Consider the following 27,230-nt stretch of genomic DNA (forward strand, 5'->3'; position numbering starts at 1 on the left):
GACTTGATATACTTTGTTGTTATCTCTGGTCAATGGTGGTTGCCTAAAAACATGGTGTGCTGATGAATGCCTTGTCAGCATTCGGGGGGAAAAAGAACAGATTTGTAGCACTTGCCAATTTTTGTGGTATGAATACTCTCCTCATGGCCAATTTTAGCTACTAGCATGATATAAGTGAATACAGAACTGAGAAGAAGCATGTCATTAAATATATATCCACTATACAAAGACCACAGGCAAAAAATCTCAAGAGCGTAGACAGCAATAAAATAATTAGAATTGATGAATTAAAACTATTTAATGCTTTCTTTTAATATAATTTATTATGCTAGAAGTTTATATAAGTTTTTAATAATGGCTGTGTTTAACAAGCAGCTTGCAAATTTCCCAAAGATTTAAAAATCAGCTCTTTGGAGCCAGAGCAAGCTGGATGCAGAACATCACCACTCAAGGGCCTCTGAGGACTAGGGTCCAGGGAAGCCAGTGGGAGGGTTAGGCCAGCACTCATCTTGAACACAAAAAGTCTTCAAGACACCAGATACGGCTCTGCTCAGACTGGAGATCACCTCCCAGGACCAGGTTCACAGGGCCTGCCTCTGCGCTTCTGTTTTATGATCAAGGTCCTTGGTCTCATCTCCTCTGATGCCCAAGGCAGCATGGCCCCTCGGAAGAGATCAGGCTGGGCTCCCTTGGCCTCTATAGAGACAACAAAAGATCTTCACAGGGTGGAGACCGCAGTTTTCAGTATGGGGCTTTGCTCTGATGTTTACACACACTGAAAGTGTGATGTATAACAAGAGAGAAAGAGCAAAGGGGAAGAGGTCCATAAAGCTTCTGCAAAAAGCACGAACTCAAGTGTTTGGGGGTAAAATTAGCAACTTGAAACCAGGGAGTTAAAATTTTTCCAAAAATAAAAATCTGATTAAATTGGGTGGGTAGATTAAAAATCCCTACTAGGGTTTGCAGGAATCATTTCAAGTCTCTCTCTTTTCCCCCTAATTGTATATAAACATGATTTTCCAAAGTGGTACTGCTGGGCCCAAATTTTTTTTGACCTTTCCTCTTCTCAGTAGCCTGGAGCCAAAAGCTGAATAGGAATATATGAAAAAAATGCTTTAAAGGTTAAGGCAAAAATCCAAGTATGAAAGAATTTTTAAAAATTAAAAATTAAATTAAAATTAAAATCCTTTTGATGTAGGACCTCAGAAACTAATTCGGAGGGCGAGTTTTCACCTTCAGGAAGTTATGCTCATATCTATCTAAACATCTAATTCCCAGCTACTTGGGAGATTGAGGCAGGAGGAGCATTGGAGCCCATGAGTTGGAGGCCAGCCTGGGCAGGCAAAATAGCAAAACCTTGTCTCAAAAGGAAGTCGAAGGTTGGGGTGGGGGTAAAGGTGGGGGGTGTGGAACCGAAAGAAAGAAACTTACTTAAAAAATTCTGACTGTGTCCCACACCAAAAGATTGATTTAATTGAAGTGGATAATCCTTTGGAAAGTATACAACTCAGTAATTTTTAGTATATTCATAACTGTTTGTAACCACTATCCAATTCTAGAATATTTTCATCCACAATACCCACCATAAAAACAACAGCAACAACAAAAACTAGTTCTCATTATTGGTCAGTTTCCATTCCCCTCTACCTTTAGCCACTAATTGCTTTCTGTTTCTATGGCCTGTCTATTCTGGGCTTTCATATAAATGCAATCATACAATATATGGTCCTTATGTCTATTTTTTCCTTTAGCATAATGATTTCAAGGTTCAAATATGTTGTAGCGAGTGTCAGTACTGCATTCCATCTCCTAATAACATTCCATTGAATGGATGTACCACATTTGGTTTAGCCATTCATCAGTAGATGGACATTTGGATTGCTTTTCCTTTTTGGATATTATAAATAATGCTGCTATGGACATTTGTGGATGAGTCTTTGGGTGAAAATGTGTTTTCAATTCTAGATGCAGGATCGTTGAGTGGAATGGGTAAGTATATATTTAACTTTGGAAGAAAATGACAGATTGTTTTCCAAAACGGCTGTGACATTTTATAATCCCACCAGCAATAGGACAAAGGCTCCCACTTCTCTACATCCTTTCCAACACTTGTTATTATCCTTTTTTTAAAAAAAAAATTATAACTATCCTAGTAGAGGTAAAGTAAGTAGTAGCTCACTGTGGTTTTAATTTACATTTTCCTATTGACACAGTAAGATGTTAAATGACATCTTTTCATATGCTTATTGCTAGTTTGTCTTTTTTATTTCTTTAGGAGAAATGTCTATTTGAGTCATTTGCCATATTTTGTTCATTGTTTTATTTTATTTGTCTCTTTTGGTGTAAGAATTCTTCATGTATTCTGGGTCCAAAGTTTTTTATCATGGGGAAATCTAGAAACCTTCCAGGTGATTCTCCTATGTGCCAAGTTTGAGAACCCCTGATGCAGGAGGAAGCCACAGACTGCTCATGTCATACATATTAGAGAACTTCTGATTTCAAGTTTCAAGAAAAGTAATATTCTTTTTGGGGCATCATGGTGCAGGCCTGTAATCCCACTGACTTGGGAGGCTTGAGACAGGTGGATCACAAGTTTGAGGCCAGACTCAGCAATTTAGGGAGGCCCGAAGCAGCCTAGTAAGACCCTATCTCAAACAAACAAACAAACAAACAAAAGGGCCGGGGATGTAGTTTAGTGGTTAAGTACTCCTGGGTTCAATTCCCAATACTAAAAAAAAAAAAAAAAAGAAAGAAAAATGATAGTATTTAAATAGTTCTTAACAGTCTTAGTAAATGAAATGAGTGTATGGAGAATGATGGATCTCTTTTAAAAATCATCCTAGAAATAAAACTGCTATACTCTCATCTTTTAACTGGTACAAAGTCTCTCTTTTTGAAATGAAAGCCAAACATCCATTTGAAAACAAAAACATAATATGTGGTCATCTATCTGAACCTTGGGATTTTATGAATGAACAGAATGCGTGAGCAAACAAAGGGCTCTATTCCTGTTTGTTAATTATTGTGTGCAAAAGACAAGCACAAAAATTCATTCAAAGTAAGATTATCTTATTGAAAAAAAAAGTTTCAGTCCAACTTATATAAAACTTTTTAAAAAATATTTATTTTTTTAGTTGTAGTTGGACACAATACTTTTATGTTATTTATTTATTTTTATGTGGTGCTGAGGATTGAACTCAAGCGCTCCACCACTGAGCCACAACCCCAGCCCCCAACTTATATAAAACTTTTTGAAAGGGCTTTCCAAAGAATGACCTCTATATTTCCCATAGATGCAAGGAGAACATCTTAGCTCACCTGTGAATCACTTTCTTTTTTCCCAGTTGACCCTAAAATTATCAACAAAAGGTTGACCTTGTGAGGTCCCGCACACAAGTCAATGGCAAACTATTCACAGGAGACTTCATTCCTTCTAACAGAGTTCTCATATGTGGTCCCTGGAATGTCAGCATCAGTCTGGAACTTGTGAGAAATACAGCTTCTCAAACCTTCCTTTGCCAGAGCTAATGAGTCAGAAATGCTGATGTGGAGCCCAGTCATCTTTGGGCTCATTAGCCCAAGAAAGAATTTCTAGGCAGACTCAACTTTGAGTACCACTGCTCTCATATACTTCATGTGACCCATGGCATGAGAAGAAGATCCATTCAAGGCCATACTCTTCCCAACACTGAATAGCCAACATGCACTCCCTGATGACTAAGATGCCAAAAGTCCCAAGTTTTTTCAGACAGACAATTTCTCCCTGCCATTGAGCACCCCACAATTTTCCCTGTTTCAGCATTTTCAACTCTTAAGAGTACTAAAGCCTCAAATGGAATAGCTTGGGGTAGCTGAAATTCCATAAGGAAAACATCCCCCGACTTGGTAGATGCTTCCAGGAGTGGGTCAAGGATAAGAGAAAATCTTGGGGCCTCTGGTCATACTAAGACTGGCTAGCTTGTCAGTTTTCTTCTCTGTCTTTTCAGAAATTGTGGCCCTTTGTGTCTGCAGCTGCCAAACTGAAGGGTCCAAACACTAGGTCTTATTTTTTTAGAAAAGCTAGAAATTCCATTTTTGACACACATGCACACATATATACATATATATGTGTGTAAGTTCCTAATTTTTGTGTGAGCCACTAATTCAACAAAATTTAATCATATCTAACCTGGATCAAATCATAAGGAAACACTGAACAAATCCAAATGAAAGACATTCTACAAAATAACTGACCTGTATTCTTCAAAACTGTCATTGTCATGAAAAATAATGACAGACCAGGGAGTTATTCAGATTAAAAGAGATTGGAGAGACTCAGCACCTGAATGCAATGAATGACCTGGACTTCCTTTTTCATAAAGGACATTGTTGGAACTGTCAATAAAATCTGAATAAGGTCTGCAGATTAGATAAAAGGATTGTAGGAATCATAATTGCTTGACTTTCATCACTGTACTGTGGTTACGAGTTATGTAAGAGAAAGTTCTTGTATTTTAGGGAATACACACTAAAGTTTTTAGAAGTAGAGAGGCATCATGTCTGTAACTTACTCTCAAATGGTTCTGAAAAAGTAGATGGACAGACTAGAGAAAGCAAACAAGAGAATGACAAAGCAAATGGGGGAAATGTTAATGTCTAGGGAACCTAGGTACATGTAAATTCTCTTGCGAAATGATATAAAAAACAAAAAGTTAAAAACTAATCACTTCCTAAGTTTAATAAAATCTACCTGTCAGCAGAATGCTGGTTTGTGACCTCTGATCTCTGACATCTTGGGGCTCTCAGAAATCCCTTCTAAATACCCTTGGAGGATCTTTCTTTTCGTACTCTTCCCTCTAGAGTTAGAACAAAGAATTCACATCTGTGGGCATCTGGAATAACCTGTGGAGAGGGTGATAGCCCAGTTCAGAAGCTGTCCTGGCAAACCACCTAGAAGGTCATGGGGACGGGGAGGGCACGTCAGCTCTCAGGGTCCTCTTCAAGTCCAGGAGCAACATAACTCCTGCCTCTTGTTTCTCTCACTAAGCATTTCCCAGATTGACGAGTCACTAACCTCACACACAACGGCATGATTCTCTTCATCTTGGGCCTCTATCAGTTCAGCAAGGAAGTATTCACCATAAGTTTCCTTCAGAACAGTGTCATAGTGCATAAATATTGGCATGAGATCATCATGGTCTTCCACCCTGTTTAAAAGAAAGGCTTCAGTTCAGTGTTTGTTTGGGTTTTTTTCTTCATCTTTTCCATCAATGGAGCATCTAATGTGTGCCAGCCCATGTTCTAAGAACCAAGGATACAGAAATGATCTCATGAAATTAACCAACATTCTCATGAGAGAAACAGACAAACTTAAAGCATTTCGATAATTTCAAACATTTCGAATCATGCTATGTGCCTTGGAATGAAGAGTGACAGAGTCGAATGGTCAGGGAAGATCTGTGAGGAGGGACATGTGAGCTGAGTCCTGAATGAAGAGAGGGGGAAGAAGCTATGTCAAGACCTGGAGTGGGGTGGGTCATTAAGGCAGAAAAAGCACAGTGAGTGTGTTGGAATACAAATACAGTAGAACAGTATTTGTCATGAGCTAAATGACAGCAGGAGACAGCATTTCCAAAGTGTGTTCAAGGATCACTACTTTATGATACTGTCCCAGAATCCCATTCTCCTCCCCTATAAAGAATTACAATGCCTAAAACCAATAACCTACTACAGGGCCCTTCCTGGAGTGTCACCCTTATATATTATACCTTATTTATGCATTCTCCAACATTGGCCCATGGTTCCTTTTATTCCTACACTTCTTGGTGAGGGGGAAATGGTGAAGGTGATAAATCTCCTGCACATCATCCTGGGGACCCCCACCTTGAATTCCATGATCAGTGACAACTAGTGGTGGTCATGGGAATAAGAACCAGGTTCATTGCTGGCTTTTAGATTCCATTTTGTTGTTTTACTTAACATTCCTTTCTACTTTTTATTCCATTCTTGTTGGTATTACATTTTGCTTGTCTAGGACATGCTTATACTTTTCCCTGTAAAAATGTTTCAGATGTGTCTTATTTTTTTTCCTTGTATATCTGATTGGGCTACTGACCTTTATTTCCTCACCCCCTTATTTCATTATTTTGCCATTTCATTGTCCCATTTTATCTTCTAGTATGTTCTCTTTGATGCTAACCATAGCTCCAGCTACTGAGTGATCAATATATACATAAAGGGGTTTATCCAGATTATCTCTGTTGCTATTCTTCTCAGCAACCTCAGGCGGTAGGCAATGTCATCTTCACATTTCAGATGTAGGCGAGCAATGCTCAGGAGAATGATGAAATGTTTTGCCCCAGATGACAGAAATAGTTGGCAGCAGAACCATGACATGAGCTCAGGTTTACTGACTTAAGTCCTGCCTTCACACACAATATACTAAACTGACAATGCACTTCAAAACTCTTCCTTTATTTGGACACTCCTTTGGAAAATTGGCAGCAGGAAGCCAAACAGTTGAGAGGGAAGTGGTTGGCTCAGGGGCCACAGGTCATCATGCAGACAATCCTGTCACAACTCCTCCAGCCCCTGCTGGAACAAATCCCCTACTCTTCCACAACTCCACTCCCCAAATATAAATACTTTAAACTAAATGATCTGAGTGAAAATCTTCACCTGGCTCCCAATATGAAATCTTTATGTCTGATGACACTGGCTCAGCTATTGAAATGATGTTGATTTTTATCAAAAGCAGTATCTTTATGGAATAAATACATATTTTAAAACCAGGTCTCTGGTTTTAAACTCTCACAGTTCACAGTGGAGCAAGCAAACAGACCACTATACAAAAAAACATGCACACAAGATGACTACAAGGAGGACCATCAGCATGACTTCCAAGTCCCCATAAAGAATCTCAATGCTCAGGATGTAGCTCAGTGAAAGAGCACTTACCTAGCATGTGCAAGGTACTGGGTTCAATCCTCAGTGTTGGGGGGGAAAAAAAACAATGTCTAAAAACAATAACCTCCTACAGGTCACCTCTTGGAATGTCATAGTTACCTATGGAAAGACTCTGAGAAGCACTATGAAAAAGAGCATTTAACCTTGTTTATCTGTTTCTCAAACATTGGCCCATGGTACCATTTGTTCCTGCATCTCCTATGAAGGGGAAAATGATGGTAAAGGTAATGAAGCTCTACTCACTCTCCTGGGGACACCCACCTTGCTGCTATTCATCTTGTTAATCTCTTGTTAACTCTCTGGAAAGAGATACAGCAGAGGATCCCTATCCAGGCAACCAGAGTCTTTTTTTTTTTTTTAAATCAACCTAGCTGTGATGTCATCACCACCAACAGTCTCATTCCATCATGCCAGGGCATCAGTGGATTTTCAGGTGTGAGGCCTGGACAGGGAGCCAGAAACAAGCACCAACTATGCATTTAGAGTATGAGTACCTCAGCTGCTGTCCCTGACCACTTGCCCATATATTTATGTGGGTATGTGCTTACTCTGTAAATTACCAGGGTCATCTGTAGCTGGGTATATCAAGGCCCTGTTATAAATTCAGCAAAGGCTTGTTGGTTGCTCTTTTAAAAAGATTAGAGAAAAAATACAATGTACTGATCACAGCTTGAGTTGGAGAGCCAGACTGACTTGGGTCTGGATCCTGCCTTTCCACATTGTGACTCTGGGCACAGTACCTAACCTCTCTTTGCCACAGATACTTCTCATCTTTTATAAAAGAAGTAACTACAAAGAACACATATGAGCATTATTTGTACTACCACAATTATTACTTGGATAGAAACAACCAATAAGAACAAATACAGAACATCTACAGTCAGTGGGTGAGGCAAGAAAGTCTCTTATTACAGAAGGCTGAGTCACTGTGCTAGCTTCCTACTGGCAGGTATGAACAATGGCATTCCATCCACTATTGCTAATCTTAAAACTCTGCTTTCTTCACCTCACCTTCTTACTTAGAAATATTTGCAAGCTCCCCACTGTTTCTGAGATGGGCACAAAGTCCTTTGCCTCCATCTTCCCACCCTTATGGCCAACAATGACATGACCTACTTATTGTCCCCAGAAGGGGACCTTACCACCTTCCCTTTTTCTTGCCTCTATTTCTATTCAGTGCTCTGACTCCCTTGACTGCCCCAAATTCCAGCACTCTTCAAGGCTCAACTCCATACCTCCCTCCAGTGACTATTCTTCCTATGCTCCCATCCCAAGAACCCAATGCTGGGATCATCACTGGATATACATTGTCTGGTTCTGGTGTTAATTTCTTATGGCCAAGGCGTGGCACCTTCCCAACCAGGGAATGTGCTTTCTAGACTGCTCTGTAGCAGTCCTGTGGTATATAATATAACAGCAACAGTCAACAAGAACAAGACCCTTACCTTGGCCAAGACCTTGCTGAGGGTCCCATGTACACTAATTTCACCAAGGAGGTATGATCATGAAGCTTCAGGGGATACATATGCAAATTCTGAACCCACAGTCCCATACTGGTAGTTCAACTTGCCCATGTATTTATGACCACTTGCCCATTTGCTTTTTCAATTGAGGAACCAGCAAAGTTACTTCAACACTAATAGCTGCAAGGATGCAATGCAGTGATACAAACGACAGGCTTGAGCCTGCTCTCTGCTCACAGTCAGCCCTTAGCAGGCATTTGTCCTCCGTGTGAGCCCTAGAAACTCAGCTGGGAAAACCTAGAACACCATGCTCCCTTCCAGGAACAACTCACTTCTCACTTAACCTGCCAAAAAGCTACTCCTAACAGGAGATGGCCTATCTCTGTAAAAAGAGTCCTTAATGATATAGTACAAAATAAGATTCTGGAAGAGAATAGCCAAGTCTATTCTCAAACACTGCCAAAATTAAAAGGTTGCATCAATGCTTAATTATTTTGCATAATGGGAAAACAATTCAAAATCTTATTCATAAGGATGATGTGATGCCAAAATTAACTGTACCACTGGATTTTATTTATATGATGGACACACACATATTACTCTACAAATATAAAAATCAGTTCAGAGACTCAGGGCTCTAAACCTAGTCATGCGCCTTCCACAGCCCATTAACACAGCTATATCCTAATCAGACCTCAATACTAAATCTTCTGGGAAAAATAAGAAGAAAACATCCAAATCTTGGAGTTCTGAAGTCTCTCCCTTAAGCCCTTGCCCAAAATGGTTAGAAAGGAACTTGGTCTGTTAAATGCATTCCTTGGGGTAATCGATAATTTATGATCTTGCATCAGCCCAAGTGCTAATGATAAAGTATGACATCAGCCTCAAAGTCTCAAATGGCATATGACAAAGTCCAGCCCTACAGAAACAAAACACCCCAGCTATGGAAAATCATTCATGCAATAAAATGTGTAAATGTGAGTGCTCTCAGGCGATAAGCACTGCCTGTCTGAGTCAAACACGAGGAGAATCAGGTCTCACCGTGAATTTGGCACCACAATGCTATACAGGTACCCACCATTTAAGTGCCACAAAACATTCCAATAATAACTGCCTAAAATACAATAAAAATAATGCAATTATTTGAGTAAAAAGCAATGCTCCCTTCTGTCTTCCATGCAGAATGGCTTTGATGGAGTAGTGATGCAGTTGTAAAAAAAAAATCAATTTAGAATATTTTAGAATAATAAATTTAGAATATTTTATTTAAACTTGTTTGGAAGAGACTGAAGGTCCTTCTCATAAAGGCATATTGCTCTCTCAGGCACCCAAATATCCATGAGACTCTGAATATCATGCATATGAAAACGGAGTTGAATCCAAACCCTAAAATCAGTAGGCTCTTAAGGACACTTGGGGAATGGGTGTTTTCTAAATCCAGGATACAGCAATACTAAAGATAATTTGATTGGTGCCTCTCACTGACTTCCTGTAAGGCTAGGAGAAGGAAGGACAAACTCATCATTTCATCTAAGTCAGTTATCCAGGATGTACAGGGGCATCATGATGTCGCAGACACCATGGAACTCTTCCCAGTAGCCTGGCAGGGTCTCTTGGTGACAAATGGATTCTAAGATTGCTTCATCACCACAGCATCCTGACTGCTCTACAACATAATTGCCATCTTAGAGGAAAAATACACAGGCCAGGTTCTCTTGAGTCAGAGAGGTATACACTGCTTTCTTGCCAGCAAAGAAACCACTACAAATTCACAGATGGAAAGTTCACATTTCAGGACAGTAAGGACAGCAGCAACAGGCCACCTTCACATTCTGAATATTGGCACAGCCTCCACTTTCCTGTCTGACATCATTTTACATATCCAGAGAGGATTTGCACTTAATTACCTAGGCTTAAAAATGTACTGTTATAAGAGTAATTCTGTTGCCATTTTAATTTCCAGAAATACATTTCAAGTGTGTGTGTATTTTAAGAAATCAATGAAAATTTCATAGAGAATCCAGTTCAGAGATAATGATAAAGAATGCAGTATGTTCTTGTTAAACCATTCTTTTACGTGAACACTGTCTCATCATGGGGTAAGAGAACTTACAGGCTATGTCAACTAGATTTTATTTTTTATTCAGATGTATAAAACAAAGCACCTGTTTCTTTCCAAGATCTCTTATGACCTCTAGTGGTCTTCCTTAAGAAAATCAAATCTATCATTTTTCAACGACATTTTTCATTTTAGAACTACAAAATGGTTTTAGAGTCACTTAGCTTCTGGGCTTAGAAAATGTCATCGTTTTAAAAGCTATGGAGGATTTTAAAACCACATCTTCCATGTGCTTTGAATGACTTCAAAGCATGTGCAAAGCCAATTAGAGGCCCATACCATCTATACTACCAGAATCTGATCCAAAAGTTGATCTTGGCACCCCACTGCTGCAGTTGGATTGCTCATCAAACTATTTGCTGGGTCAGTTCCCAGGATGTAAGAAGATCATTGCTGAAATTCTGCAATTTATTTATCTCTTATTTTTGAACATATTAGGATATTTGTAATTTAAACAATTAGGATATTTGTAATTTAAACATTCCTGTGAAACTGCTCAGAAGTCAAATTTAAGTGGATTTCTAAAAAGCATGAGACTGTTAAATATTTCAAAAATAATTACCTTAAGAAATTAAAAATTATTATTTATAAAAACATCAACCTTATTTTTTAAATAACTAATTTTTCTCTCATTTATTATTTTCTAAAATTTATTTTTCCCTAAGCAACTTAGTGAGACCCTGTCTCAAAAATAAAAAACAAAAAAGAGGCCTGGGAATGTGGCTCAGTGGTTAAAATAAAATAAAATTTATTTCTAAAGGTCTTTGATTTGTAATTGATGCATAATAATTGTATATATTTATAGGATACAGTGTGATAATTAGATACATGTATAAAATGTATAATGATCAAATCAGGGTAATTAGTATTTCTATCTCCTTAAATACTTATTACTTATTACTTCTTTGTGCTGGGGGCCTCTTCTCAAAAAGAATAAGTTTTTCCTTTCATCTATTTTTATTTATTTTTTTTAAAGCAATATTGTTGAGCCAATATGGTTAAGCATTGTTATCAGCAAAAAAGCACTGATTGTATAAAAGAAATTCTAGTTATTTTAAAACACTGACATAATCCTTTCCTTGGCTGGATCTCTCCCCACCCTGCACAAGAGGACTTGAAAAAGGTTTCCCCCAGAAAGCCCATGCCAATGGTTTATAAACCTTCAAACACCTCAGATCCACCACTGATGATTAATTAAGCCTGCTGTAGGTTTGTAAAGGTGTGTCCAGAAGCAGCTAGGCTTTATTTCAGATATAATGAAAAACACAGAAGAGTAACTTCATTAATTAGAGCCTAAGTAGAGGGGCAGATTACAGCATAATTTTCCACATGGGTAAATCAAAGAAACAGGATGGGATTATGGCGTTAATTCATTGGTTCTGAATATGTTGCTAGTTAAAAGACTGAAGGATAATTACATCCCAAACCGTTCACTGGTTTAGTATCTTAAGAATTGTGTTCTTTACCCCTAATTAACAGTGCAAGTAACTATTGATGAAACAGATGTCAAAAATAAACATGTGGGAAATAAAAGAAATGACCTAAGAGGCACACGGCCACACCCATCTCATGTTCAGAAATGTCTTTTGTTTTTTTTGTTTTTTTTTCACTGCTGGAGTGAGATTGTCTACATAAAAGTAGTTTTCAGATAGATGACATTCCATACTCACAAATATAGAACTCTATTTTAAACATTTTGAATAAAGAGCTTTTAAAATGTATCACACCTTTCCGTTTTCTGCAGGCAAAGGAACCGACATAATGTCACAATTTCCACCTGAATTCACTACAATGCACTTATCTTTTTATAAAGTTCACTACCTTGTTACAGAGAACCCCATCACCTCTTTGCATTAAGACTATATCCCATTTGCGATTTGTTTCTTTCAGATTTTCTGTGGCCTAGGCAAGCAAAACATTTACTATCAGAAGTTGTCTGAGCAAGACCTCAGGCTGAAGCATACAGGTTAATTTTCAGGCTTCATGGGCTCTGTCCATTATAAGGTCAGAGTCCATCCCACTAAGTTTTCAAGAGAAAGAAAGGCAGAAAAGAAGGGATGTGGAAAGAATAAAGGGAGAGAAGGAGGTAAACCAAAGCAGAACCATTGGTTAATAAATGCTTCCTATAGGAGCCAGGCACTGGGCTGAGTATACCTTGTGCCTTTTCTCCTGTCACTTATACCCTGAATGGCAAGTGGGCAATCAGTGAACAAACTAACAAAGATGTCAAAGAAAAAGATTATTTTTAGATGAGCTGCTTCTGTACTTGTCACTTTCAGTTGTGGATTTATATAAAAGTTTTCTATTATAAAACTTACATGTATGTGAATAAATATAAATATATATATATATATATATATATATATATATATATGTGTGTGTGTGTGTGTGTGTGTGTGTATACATGTTCTTTCTCTGTATATGTGTGCTTATATCTGCCTATCTATAGATATAGTATTATAACCATATGTTCAATTGTATTTCCTTTATACATACTTGCTGCATGTCTATATTGAAATTATTTAAGCCTTACTGTTTCTCAAGAAAATAATTAGCCAAATCCTAATGCATAAATAATAAGATTCTTTCAGAAATGTGACGCCCACACCTATAACTAATTCATTATTCCCAACCTCCCCTAAAGAATTGTCTATATTGCAGACACATTTAAATCATCTTTCAGGATAATTTCTAAGCTGGAAACTTCTTTAAATTCTAATATTTTGTTCATTTTAAGTAAAATGGCACATATATTTGAATGAATGCCATTTATAACAAAATACTGTTTTGGTCTAACAGATTAGAGACAATTTTAATAACTAAAAATATCCCTCATTGATGAGGCTGAAAGGACACAGAATTCTATAGGCTGGAATGTATATTGACATAAAATTCTGATTTAATAATTTGATAGTATTTATTTTAAAAATATTAGTATTTATGCAAATATCTGACTATGTCTTACCTATAAATTCCATTTCTAGGTATCTATGCTATAGAAAAATAATAGTCTGACTACTTGATGATATGTGTACAAGGTCATTTGACATGATATTATTTGTTTTAAGATGAAAACAATTTAAATTTCCATAAATAAGGAATAACAAAATGAAGTATATTGCAGCCATAGAGTGCCCAATCCATCATGGACCAGACAGTCATTAAAAGAATAAAATTCAGCCAGGTGCAGTGGCACACACCTGTAATCCCAGCACTTTGGGACACTGAGGCAGAAGGATCATGATTTCAAAGCCAGCCTTAGCAAAAGTGAGGCCCTAAGCAACTCAGTGATACCCTGTCTCTAAACAAAATACAAAAATAGGGCTGTGGATGTGACTCAGTGGTCGAGTGCCCCAGTACCCCTCCAAAAAAATAACAATAATAAAATTAATCTATGAAGATGATGAGATGCTTTATTAGGTGAAAAATACCATTAACAGAATTATATGATCACATTACTGCGTGTGTATCTATCCGTAGAGAGGAAGATACACACACACACACACACATACACACACACTATATATATACACATATACATACACACACACACACACTGAGAGAGAATATGCAGTATATTTATGTGTGTGTGTGTGTGTGTGTGTGTGTGTGTATATATATATATATATATATATATATATATATATATATAAATACACACACACACGCATACATATTCAGTCATCCTTTGGCATTCATGTCAGATTGATTCTAGAACCTCCACACTCTGCCCCATAAAATATCAAAATCTGAAGATACTCAAGTCTTTTAAATAAAATGGCCTAGTGTTTGCATATAACCTATGTACATCCTTCTGTATACTTTGAATCATCTCATAGCATGTAAACAGTTGTTATACTGTATTGTTTAAGAAATGAGACGGAAAAAAGTTTGTGCACCTTCATACACAGAGGTTGAAGCTGCAGGTATGGAGAGCTGACAATGCTTGCATATGTGTGACTACTTATGTACTCACATAGAAAAATGAATGTCTTTATTGTCACAAGTTTTGTGATTTGAGAATATAGTTCATTTACTAATTCATCTTCCAGAATAAGTAGTACATGGCATGGGGGAAAAGTGAGATTTTAAAACAATTAAGATAAAACTATAGCAACTACTAGACTACTTACAAGATCCTAAGTAATTAATTTACAGAACTTGCTCATAATAAGAAACTGTGTACTTGTGAATACTTTTAAAATAAAATTTCCTTAAAGAATGTAATTTCCTAAAGGGCAGAGGGCCTATTTGTCTCTGCTGGCACTAATGAGAAACTTCATAATTCAGGAACAAGGATTTGAAAGGAGTCAGGGAATCAATTAAAATGTTATTTCACTCTTCTTTAGAATGCCTTTGGTTGCATTAGTATTTGTATCATGATCAAAAGGGTTTTATAAGGAGAGGATTATAATGTACTTAGATATTAATAATAAGAAAGTAAAGAAAAGGTTTTCTAGGAGGAACTGTCTTCCCTGTTGTCCGGAAGCAGGTGGATAATTTTTATCTGAAGTTACTCTCCTCCATGGTGAGCTTTTTTTTGTTTTTTTACATACATTGCCCTTAGGCTCTCCAAATGCAAATTAAATGCTCTATACAGATAGTAAAAACATAATACTGTTAGACTCTCTGCAGGTAAGTCTCTGGCCTCCTCCTCTGCTTTCCCTTTCCAGCAAACTTCTCTAAAAAGTAGCTGGTTGTTCCTGTCTTCATTTTCTTACCCTCATTTATTCAGCCCACTGCAATTTGATCTCCACTGTCCAATTCTTCACTTTGAGGGATCAGACCAGACCCTGGGGCGGGAGATGGTGTGGGTCCGTCTTTGAAAAACGAAATTTGCCACAGCTATCCCCTTAAGACTGCTGCACTTGAGGCATGGCCTGGGGAGCATTGATGGCAAAGACCTTCAACTTGGAAAACTCTTCTTTGGGATCAATAGCATCCTCATTCACTGAATGTCAGAATACAGGTAGATTTTATTGGGAAAACTAAATAGGCAACTTCAATTTTAAGTTTGTTTTATTTGAAAGTTATTTTACATCTCTGTATGAACAACAACTGTAAAATTTTCAGAATCCCCTGGCAGTAAATGTATGACTTTATGGCCACACATAACCAAATGAATAACACCAGATAGTACTGCAAATTATTTCATCCAAGGGATATTACACTTATGAGTATCAAACAAACAAAAACTTAATCCAAGTGATTTATGATCACTTAGAGTAAAAATTGTTAATTTAAAGACCTTTATAAAGGTGACTACCCCATGAAGCTTAGTTACTTGAGACACTAGTCCAACTGTACCTGGCTTTGCGAACATGCAGCTGAGGGTAATGGTGGTGCCTAAGGCATATTTGCACTGCGAAGTCCTCATCATACGTCAAATTTGGGATAGTCCCCACTTGGTGAAACACAGTTATGAGAGTTGAGCCTAAGTCACAGAAAGAAAGAAATGTGTCTTCATTACAGCATTTCAGAACAAAATGCAATTTCCATCCTAACAGAAGAATGGATTAAAAAAATGTGGTATATATACACAATGGACTATTACTCAGCCTTAAAAAAGAATGAAATTATGGCATTTGACAGTAAATAGATGGAGCTGGAGACTATCATGCTAAGTGAAATAAGCCGATTCCCCAAAACCAAAAGCTGAATGTTTTTTTTTCTGATATGTGGATGCTAATTCACAATGGGGTAGAGAAGTGTCTAGGGTAGAATAGAGTTACTTTGCATTAGGCAAAGAGGAGTGAAGGGAGGAGACAAGTATGAGAATAGGAAGGATAGAATGAATCTGACATTATTACCCTATGTACATATATGACTAAATTACTGGTGTAATTCTACATCATGTACAACCAAAAGAATGAGAAATCATATTTCATTTATATATGATATGTCAGGTATAATTAGGACAAATTAAAAAATTAAATTGTATCTGAATGGTTATAATCAAGTATGTGCTTGATAAGCTTAGGCCCTAGAGACCAGTCTTCTTTCCAATTCCCAAGAGCACCATTCCAAGCATGAGTTTCCTATGTTAGCTGCTGGGAGAAGGGGGTGGTTGAGGGGACCTTACCTAGGCTCATGTAGGATGGAACTGTGAGAAATATGAAGTGTAGTTCTGGCACTGCTTTAAACACGTTCCTGGAGAGGAAGGACAGGTTGGGACAGGTGTTAATAGCAAAGCAATCCCATTAGCTGGCACCTTATGGAGACAAATGCCACTACTGAAAAAAATGAGGTGTCCAGAAATCCACAGGGAATCCTTTGCTCCCTGCTGCAAAGGCAATTTCTTTTTCTTCTCTGTATTTCCATGGATTCCAAAGGGCCCCTTTTCTGTCTGTCTCATGGAGGTAGAGAGAATAAAGGGCACCATGTCCATGAGGCACACCAGATTTCTGCTGATATTAACCTTTGACCTGGCATCTGGATGGTCTGGTGTGACATTACAAAGTGACTTGAAAGCTGAGAACCTCTCTGAAGGTCTGTGCAGGCTGTCAGAGATGCATCACCATGGCTCAATGGCCCTGCTGATCATCTTCCCATGCACCCTATTATTCAGGTTGCTTCTGAAATCTGTCATGTTAATAAACATTTCCAAAGATAAGATTGAGAAATCTGTTTTTGAAAACACCCAAACTTGTGACTTTCTACTCTTCCCTTACCACTTCAAGTTCATTTCTTTTTTTTTTAATATTTTTTTTAGTTGCAGATGGACAAAATACCTTTATTTTATTTGTTTATTTTTATGTGGGGCCAGGGATTGAACCCAGTGCCTCATGCATGCTAGGCAAGTGCTCTACCACTAAGCCACAATCTGGTCCTCAAATTCATTTCTTTAAATGACTGTGCTACCTGTTTGTCTCAAATGATAGCAGTAAAAGATGGGGGCTGAATGAAGAATATAGAGAATTAAGATTATTTTCCTTTCAGAAATATCACTACTATAAAAGTAAAAGCTTTAATATATCCCCATCCCTAAAGTATAAGCAATTTAAATACCCCCAAAGAATTTCACGTCATTTAAAAAATATTTGAAACTACCACATGGCCTCTTTATCTGGAAGGCCACATGCACTCACCGAATAATCTCTTTGCAACAACCAGTGGAAAACTCATCCACAGCCACAAACAGGTGCATGAACAATGTATTCAGAGGCTGCAGATGGAAAAAGAATATGGATTAAAGGCTGAGTCAGCATTCAGGCTGGGTCATGGCAGAGTGGGAGGAGGGCTCAGGGCAGACACAGATGCAGAGCTGCCCAGCATTTATAGATGACATTTTTATTAAGTGATGAGATACCCAGGCAGCATTTGAGACCTTTCACCAACATAATTTGCTGCCTTCTGTCCTCCAAGCTCAGAATTATTCAAGGAAAAAGGGATCATAAAAAGAATCCAGAGTGCCCAACCCTTTCTTCTGCCCTCAGGGATGAGCTGTAAGCAGGGGAGAGCCTGCAGGGCAGTGAAATTGATTATTAACTCTGTAGTCTTGTCTTTAGGGGTGTCTATGCCAAGGGAAAGACAATCACTCCGGGGCTCCCAAGTCAGCAGCTGCTGCTCTATTCATGAGACACTGAGGGAAAGATTCTCCTATGAAATTGAAGGATGGAAGGCAGATGCCACATTAGGAATCCAAAGGCTTGTTTTGTTCAACATTCTTGGAGTCCGAATCAAATATTACTCTTGAGATCCAGATGACCCGGAAACTGAAAGCTCAAAGTAGCAAGATTCCAACACGATTTTCAGGTTAAATTTCCCCAGTTTTTAATCCTATAACTTTTGAAAACTGTTTGACTGTCCTAAGAAATAAATAGTAGTTCCCTGTGTTTATGAGCAAATTTTCCAATTCTAGAAAGAGTGCAAATGTGAGGCACAGTATTTGTGTGTCTGTGCTTCTTGTTTCCTCAGTACAGTCGCCCCCTGGTATCAGTGAAGATTGGTTCCAGAACCTCCCAGATACTAAAATCCACGAATGTTCAAGTCCCTTATACAAAATGGCATAGTATTACTTTGCATATAACCTACAAATATCCTCCCCTATTCTTTACATACTTGTTATACTGTATCGTTCAGGGAATAACGGCAAGAAAAAAGTCTCTATGTGTTCAGTACAAATATAATTTTTTCCCAAATATTTTGCATATGAAGTTGGTAGAATCACAGATGTCGAACCTATAGATACAGAGGGATGACTTTAGTTTTCTAAATGGCCTTGAGTTACCAACTGCACATTTATGTGCTTCAGTTTTACTCCTGCTAGATGGTGTGTGACTTCAGAATGCTTAGAAATGATTGTACTTTGCATAATATGGCAAGAGAAGAATCATGAGTTTGATTTACAAGCTTGAAAACTCCCAAAAGGCAAACAACACAAACCTAAAAGTTCAGATAATAACAACAAAGACAGCAACGACACGATTTTAAGCATTTTCTATAAATTAACCCAATAATCCCTCAACAGTCTTCTTCAAATATCTGCTTTCCATTCTGATAAGACTGACCTTGGCAGTGCGTGGTTAATTACCTACTTGATTTTTCTCCCAAACTCCCTGCTATCAGAAATATTACAATTCAAGATTTATTCTCTAAATAACTTTAAGATAAAAATAATTACTTCAGTTGCTAATGCTCCTAGGACAGAAAATATAATAAGGCTTAAAGCACTGCCTGATAGAAAAAAGAATATGCTGTAAATAGGAGCCAAATGCAATTTAAAATTTTCTAGAAGACCATTAAAAAAGAAAAAGAAGTACAATGGATTTTTAATATATTTTATTTAATCTGGTACATTTAAATTATCATTTAAATAAGAAATCAATAAAAATGTCAATGAGATACTTCACACTTTTATCTTACTAAATACTTGAAATTCAGTATATATTTCATATTATAGCATATCTCAATTTAGATTCGCTAATTGCAAATACTCAATGGCTATCTGTGACCACTGGCTACTACAATGGGACAGTCTAGCTCTATATGGTGTGGGACAGTCCTAAAAGAACAAGGAACAAAAGGGAAAAGAATTTGTGAATAATGGTATTAATTAATTTATAATTTTCAAATGGTACAATCATGATCCTAATTCAAATATAAAATAAACACAAACTGGACATAGTGGCACATGCCTATAATCCCAGATAACAAATATATGAAAAAATGTTCAACATCTCTAGCAATTAGAGAAATGTAAATCAAAACTGCTCTAAGATCTCATCTCACTCCAGTCAGAATGGCAGTTATAAAGAATACAAGTAACAATAAATGTTGGCAAGGATGTGGGGAGAAAAGTACATTCATATATTGCTGGTGGCACTGCCAATTGGTGCAACCACTATGGAAAGCAGTATGAAGATTCGTTAGAAAACTTGGAATGGGACCACCATTTGACCCAGTTATCCCACTCCTGGGACTTAAAATCAGCATACAGTGATGCAGCCACATCAATGTTTATAGCAGCTCAACTCACAATAGCCAAGCTAAGAAAACAATGTAGGTGGGGCTGGGGGTGTGGCTCAAGCGGTAGTTCGCTCACGTGGCATGCGTGCGGCCCAGGTTCAATCCTCAGCACCACATACAAACAAAGATGTTGTGTCCGCAGAAAACTGAAAAATAAGTATTAAAAAAATTCTCTCTCTCTCTCTGTAAAAAAAAAAAATGTCTCTCTCTCTCTCTCTCTCTCTCTCTCTCTAAAAAAAAACAATGTAGGTATCCTTTAACAGATGAATGTATAAAGAAAATGTGGTATATATACACACTCAGCCATAAAGAAGAATGAAATTATGACAGTTGCTGGTAAATGGATAAAACTTGAGACTACCATGCTAAGTGAAATAAACCAATCCCCCAAAACCAAAGGCCAAATGTTCTCTCTGATATGTGGATGCTAACCCACAACAAGGGAGGGTAGGGAAGAGAAGAATAGAAGTCCATTGGGGTAGATAAAGGGGAACAAAGGGAAAGGAGCAGGGAAGGTAATAGGAAGGACAGTAGAATTAATTGGACATAACTTTCCTAGCCTTGTATTTGATGCACTACCAGTGTAACTGTGCATCAGGTACAACCACAAGAATAGGATCATAATTAGAATAAGTCATACTCTATGTGTGTATAATTTGCCATACATTCTACTGTCATGAATACTTAAGAACAATAACAACAAAAAGAGGCTGAGGCACGAGATCACAAGTTTGAGGCTATCCTGGACAATTTAGCAAGACCCTTTATTAAAAATAAAATGGAATAACAACAACAACAACAAAAAAAGGTCTGTGGATATAGCTCAGTGGCAGAGCACTTGCCTAGCATATGCAAAGCCCTGGGTTCAATCCCCAATACTGCAAGCAAAAACAAAACCCATACATACACACACAAATTTATTCAACTTCAACTCACCAATTAATGAGGCAACTAGTGAGATGATAAAAAAAATTCCTTGCACTTGTGAAGCAGGATAGTTCAGGAGATTTAATAAGGAAATGCAAGGATAAGATAACTACCTTAGATATAAAGTGGTTGATGTCCTACAGGGCCCTAAGCTTTGTCGTTAGCATTTTCACCTAACAGGAATTCATTATTTATATCTCAAATGACAAAAATCTCCAAGTTAATCACCTTCCAACAAAACTATAAGACAGCTCAGTCAATAGAAAGTCAAATGAAGGTACAAGCATTGAGGAGAAAGAATCCTTTTAGACTATTTCTGAATTTGGGATAATTTTTCTAAGAATGATCCCTGAGGATACAGGGAGTCAGGGATGGAAAAGAACATAAAGGACGAAGTATATTCTAGCTGAATAAGTGCTGAATACTATGCTTAGAGGTATGTGTATGTGTGTATGTGTATGTACATGTGTGTACAACATGTGGGATGGATGAGTCAATCACACACCAATTAGTAATTTCCTTTTTTCTGACATCAGGGCTTCAGAGACATACTGTTGAACTCCACTGAAAGGCAGAGATGTTGCTCAGAGTTGCAGGCTCTGGCTCTCTCTACAGAAATTAGGACAAGCCCCTGGCCTGGTTCTGTCAGGTCAGGTACAAGGAAAGCTCAGACTTGACACCAAGTACCCAGGCCAGGCTTCTGAGAACCAATGACCTAAGTCCTTTGAGCTGACAAGTGTCATGTACCCTTAGGTAAAAGACATCAAATGAATCAGAGTTCATGAGGGCACTTTAAAAATTATAGTGTGACATAAGTCTCAGGCTCTCTTGTGATCATCACAAGGGCATCTGTAGGTGACATGGGCATGGGCCCTTGTAGCATGTCAAAGAGCGCAGACAATGATGCAGAGAAAAACATGAGACCTGGACGCACACATCCCACACTTTCACTAATTCCTTGCTTCCAGTCCTCTTTGTAGAACATGAGCTGGTCTGTGCCAGCAGCTTGCTGACTGGCTATCACTTACCATTTCCTATGACTCTGGCCTCTTGAGCTCCATCCTCTTTTCCCCCTACCAGTTTACTTCATTTTTAACTGACATGATGTCATATACTTTCTATGTAAGTTTTGAGCCTTTAAGTCCAAAATCCAAAATAATAACATTGCAAACAGGCCCTCCCTTCCAAGTTAAGGCTGTTCAAATAAGCATAGTGCATGATTTCTTACTGTGCATGGGATTTCGCTGTCAAGCTCCCGGAACACTGACACCCAGTCATCCTGCTTGGAAACATTCCAGTTGGGATAGTCCAAGAAGGTGGCCTGGGCCATGATCTCTTCCTTGTCATTGCAGAGGGTGACAGCAAGGTTTGCCTTTTCTCTGTAGAAATGATTTAAATTGCACATGTGAAAAAAGATGGTAAGTGTAATGAGAACAGGTTTTTCCCCCCTCCTTAACCTACAGTAGCTAACATATGAGGACTGATAGTCTTTGGAACAGGTGGGAAAGATATTGCAGCAACTTTGGGGGTAGTTGTTTCAGAACATCTGGTGCTAACAATTTTCATTTATTTCTTTTTTATTTTTGTGGGGCTAGGGATCAAACCCAGGGTCTTGGGCATGCCAGGAAAGCCACTATAACCCCAGTGCCTACATTTTTACTTAATATTACATTTTACTAGAAAGGTGTCATGTTTATGATATTAAATATCTAATAACCTTCCCTAGAAGTTGGTGAGGAAAATTATTTGCACAGTTTTTCTATCCCCTTTATGTTGCCAATACCACTGTGTTGGCATAAAGTTTTATAAGAAGGGGCGGGGGGGGCAACTGCCCCTCTTTGTTCAGGACTGAGGGGATGCCCAGGATATAGGGCTTTCAATGTTAAACGAGAAATATCCTGGGAAAACTGGGAGGATTGGCCACCTACGCACAGAAGCAAAACTGAGAGTTTAGTTGCATCTCTAATAAACTTCTTTAGGCAGTTTCTCCAAATCCCGAATCCCTGAGCTAATTAAATCATCTACAATCTGAATATCTGAGGTATCACCTTGTCCAGCCGCAGAAAACAGAGACCCTGAGAGGCATTGCTTAAGCTAAGGCAACCCAGAGCCTTAATCAAGCCAAGGGAAGAGAAGCAGGACTACCAACTCTTATTTTGGTAGCTGTCCTAAAGGGACTGATTCAATGATCCTCGCCAACTACTTTCCTGTCTTGTGGTACTTCAGTACAGTAAGACCTAGGACTTAAGAGCCAGTATAGAGTTTATGACATGAAGAACCATTTGATAATAATTTGAAAGCAGTTTTTACTTTCTCAGCTGAACAAAATCTACTGGTCTCTTAACTTGGGAAAAAAAAAAAGATTTAAACTTCCGTTCAAAAAGCAAAGATGTCAGGAGTTACCCAATTTCCTTATTGAAGAAAACAGGAAAGAAGATAGCATCTAGCTGAGGAGTTGGGGAAGGAAGACAGGGGAAAATGGAAGGTTACATATGCCTTTTAGTTACATTGTTTTATTGCAGAAAGAATACATTGCCAGTGCAGAGAAAATACAAACAAGAAGAGAAAAAAAAATGGAAAAACATCTTAAATACTGTGTCCTATATGTTGAAATATACTTTGTGTGTTTTTAAAAATGGAATTGCAGTCTGTACTGTTTATAACCTGCTTTTTCCTACTTGACACAAATCACATTACTAGAACAGTACACTAAACAGCAGTCTCTCACACACGTGTACTTCCCCTGCCCTAATTTAGTTTTCTTCTTTAAATTAATTCACTTTTGGCTTAAGTAAGAATATTTTAACAGGAAATTTGCATTGGTATCTTAATTTACATCAGTATTATAAATGGAAAATCAGCATTTCTTACTATTAATAGGAAGTAACTATAAAAACTAAGATATAGTGTTTACTTATTTATTTTAAGGGAAGAGACAGAGGCTTATTCAGAAAGTAGATACACATTCAAGGAGAATAGCAGCAATCTCCAAAGAGAGACATTTTGGGGATAAAGCAAGGAATATACGTTCAAGGGAGAATACAGGCTATCTCCATAGGGACAGACAGCAACCCATTGGTGTGGGATGTTCATATTTATATAGGGTGGTGAGTAAAGGTGCAGCCAGAGTGGAGCCATATAATTTCATATGTTTTCTTAGCTCTTGTGCTTTGCCCTCATGTTACAAAGGCCATGTGGCTCAGGAGTTGGAATTTTTCCTAAGCACTTTTTGCATCTCAATGGTTTATGGATATTTTCTTTGAGACTCAGTAAAAAATTACTCATGCTTATATCACCTTGGGTTCTAGCAGATATGCTGGCATCTATGGCAAACATGTGCTCATGATGTCAATTTCAGCACCTACAACCACAGTCCTCTCTCATAGGAAGACACACGGAGCCACATATGATCATACTGCTTGGACACGGTGATATTTAAGGGTGCCAGTGGTTCAAGGATCCGACTCAGTCCTTGATTTTCAGTGAAAGGAATGGATGGTTCCTTGGGTGTCTAGAATATAGATCCACACAGGGAACCCAATAGCAAAAGGATACAGGCTCCCGACTTCTCCCCACCTGATTCACTGAAGCCACTGCCCCTCTTCTATCGCTTCAGCTCTTGGTCTTCTGGACTTTTCTGTCCCCAACCCCCTGAGCTATGATCTCAGGCTGAAAGTCCTCCCTCTAGTTCAGATGAAAAAACACCAATGGTACCAGACCCTGTGCACGTCAGCTGTGACGACCATGGTGGTGGTGGGAAGGAAGAAGTGGGCAAAATTGGGGACAGGCAGCCACCATCGCCTCAGGGAAGCAAGGAACAATGTGTTTCCTGGAATCCCAATTTTAACTTGAAATGCATTTATCCATGGGAAACTTAGGATGGTGGCTGGATTCTATAGTACAATTAGCACAGTACCATACTACACAGACATTATAGATTAAATAAGCTTTTGTGGGTTGGCCTGGGAAGTGAGCCAGGGATAACTTTGTTTCAATGGGAAAATGCACTACAATTTCCAAATAGCTAACTGTAATAAAAAGTAACTTTGGCGGCATTATCCTTTTGTGTATATAATTTCCATTTCTTATTACCTCTTAGCCATTACATCCTCTATGGGACAGATAAAATCATCCTGAGAGCAAAAAAGGGAAAGATGAGGAGAAAAAAAGAGAGAAGGTATATTTTTTAAGAGCTGGATTTTAAATTGTTCTTGGTAATCATCCAATCACAAACTAAAAGAGCACTATTAATATATAGGCAATACATATGTCATTCACACATGTATATTTCACACAAATTATGTTTTATCCAGCAATGGAAATCAGAGCTTTTTTCATGAATGTCTCATTTATTCAACTGGTTTAGGGAATTTTCCAAGTACTGACAAAACTTATTTAAGTGAACTTAATAAAATCTTAGTGAAATGGCAGATGCCCTTTCTGTTTTGTTAAACTGAATGAATAAAAGAGAGCTCAGTATTCCCAGTGTTCATCATGGGTGGACCAGCAGCCTGGGAAGGTGATCCATGCCTCGTGTCACCACTGTGACATCTGCAACAGGGAGGATTCTTTCTGCTCTCCCCATCTCTTCCTATGCTTTGCCCAATCTGCTTATCTTCACCCCTAAAATTTAGCCATAATTTTAGCTAAAATATCATTTTAGTTTTATTATTTCTGTATCTCTGTGACTAAGCAGGCAGTCAATAAAATAAAATTGAACCAATAGATGAGAAAAGGAAACACTGTTTTTATAAATGCCTACAAAATAAGTTGTTAAGCCTTGAGGTTGGCCTGGCAAGGGGACAGGAGTTAACTGATATGAAAAATGATGGATGGGGGTGTACTCGCCTAGCATATGTGAGGCCTTAGTTTCAACCCCCAATATCACTGAGAAAAAAAAAAAACAAAGAAAAATGAAATACACCCATGGGCTTGGTAGCAGCTGTATTGGAAGCTCTTAGAAATTCGTGAAAATGTAAATTTACTTTACTTTTGACAATATGCTGGTTTCTGGGGTAGGTCACAATCTTTCCAGTTACAAGGATTTCATTTTAACATACATTTTTTCACTGCTCCCCTCCTATGAAAGAAATCATACTTCTTGATCTGTGAATTTGGAAAATATAAACACACATGGATTCAGGGTACCCTCACATCACTCCAGCTGGAATACATGATGGTCAAAAGTAAAGCTTTCAGGTAATTAGTATGTGACCACGTACAGGCTTGGGGCAAATGGGTTTGTGGAAGGTTTTAGGAAAGAGAAAACAATCTGTAAAAAAGGACTCACTTGTAATATACACATATATACATGCAGTATTCCATCTTCTGAATATACCATAAAAGAACTGGCCCTCGAAGGCTGATGAAAATGGGTGATGACATGGACAGTTAAGTCCTCAGCCCTTCCTGCTCAAGCCAAAGGGAGCGGACAAATTTTGCTGAAGCAAGATGTGAGGGAAGGAACAAAAATGGCACTGAGCATTGGGTCTGAACAAGTGGAAAGATGGAGTTGCTGGAGATACTGGGGTGGAAAATAATGGGAAGGGGAGACTGAAAGCAAGTGGAGGTCATGCTAGGTTTGAAGTACCTAGTAAGTATCCAAGGGTTCATGCCCATCAGGGAGTTGGATAAATGAATTTGGAATCCAGGAGGTTCTGTCATTGATGTTAGATATGTTTTTAACATTTAAGTCTTAAATTCACCCAGAACTGATTTTTTGAAAGTTTGTATGACACACAAAGTTTACACCCTTTTTCTTTTTCACAGGGGTAACAAATGATCACAGCATCATTTGTTGGATGTCACATCCTTTTCCCTTATGTCCTTTTGCTCGCTCTATCTTTATCAAGTTTTCATATGCATGTGGGTCTGTTTCTGGCGTCTCTATTCTGGCTCATTGGTCTCCGTCAATTTTTTGGTTATTACTATGCTGTTCTAAGTAATATACCTTTGAGTCTTTTCATGAGCAAGTCTCCCCATCTCATTTTTCTTCTTTCGGATTGTCTCTGTACTTTGCTTTCCCAAATTAATTTATACTTATACTATCAAGTTCAACAACTAATCCTCCTAGAACTTTGATTAGGGGCAGAATTGACTTAATGATATTGGATCTTCCTATGCAAGCAAGACGTGGCATACCTCTGGATTTACTTAGTTCTTCCTTAAGTGCCTTTCAATAATTGACAATTTACCCCAGAATGAGCTTGGAATTATTTTATCAGTTGTACTACTAGGTACAACTCTTAGGCATGAGTGTAAATGGCAAAATGTTTTCTATCCATTTGGTGCTACTACTGTATATAACA

The 27,230-nt window shown here is 38.0% G+C and overlaps 1 protein-coding gene across 1 annotated transcript in view; it reads right to left on the minus strand.

The window, feature by feature from the left end:
• Positions 1-27,230, minus strand: part of Cfap61 (cilia and flagella associated protein 61) — a 262,491-nt gene that overhangs the window by 215,208 nt on the left and 20,053 nt on the right. The window contains exons 3-7 of the mRNA XM_026400722.2: positions 22,151-22,301; positions 17,616-17,692; positions 16,610-16,677; positions 15,835-15,961; positions 5,054-5,186 (exon numbers count right to left, since the gene is read on the minus strand). Coding sequence (XP_026256507.2) covers positions 5,054-5,186; positions 15,835-15,961; positions 16,610-16,677; positions 17,616-17,692; positions 22,151-22,301 — 556 coding nt within the window. The remainder of the gene's footprint in view (positions 1-5,053; positions 5,187-15,834; positions 15,962-16,609; positions 16,678-17,615; positions 17,693-22,150; positions 22,302-27,230) is intronic.

The sequence above is a fragment of the Urocitellus parryii genome, chromosome 6, assembly GCF_045843805.1.
Source record: "Urocitellus parryii isolate mUroPar1 chromosome 6, mUroPar1.hap1, whole genome shotgun sequence".
NCBI classification, from domain to species: domain Eukaryota; kingdom Metazoa; phylum Chordata; class Mammalia; order Rodentia; family Sciuridae; genus Urocitellus; species Urocitellus parryii.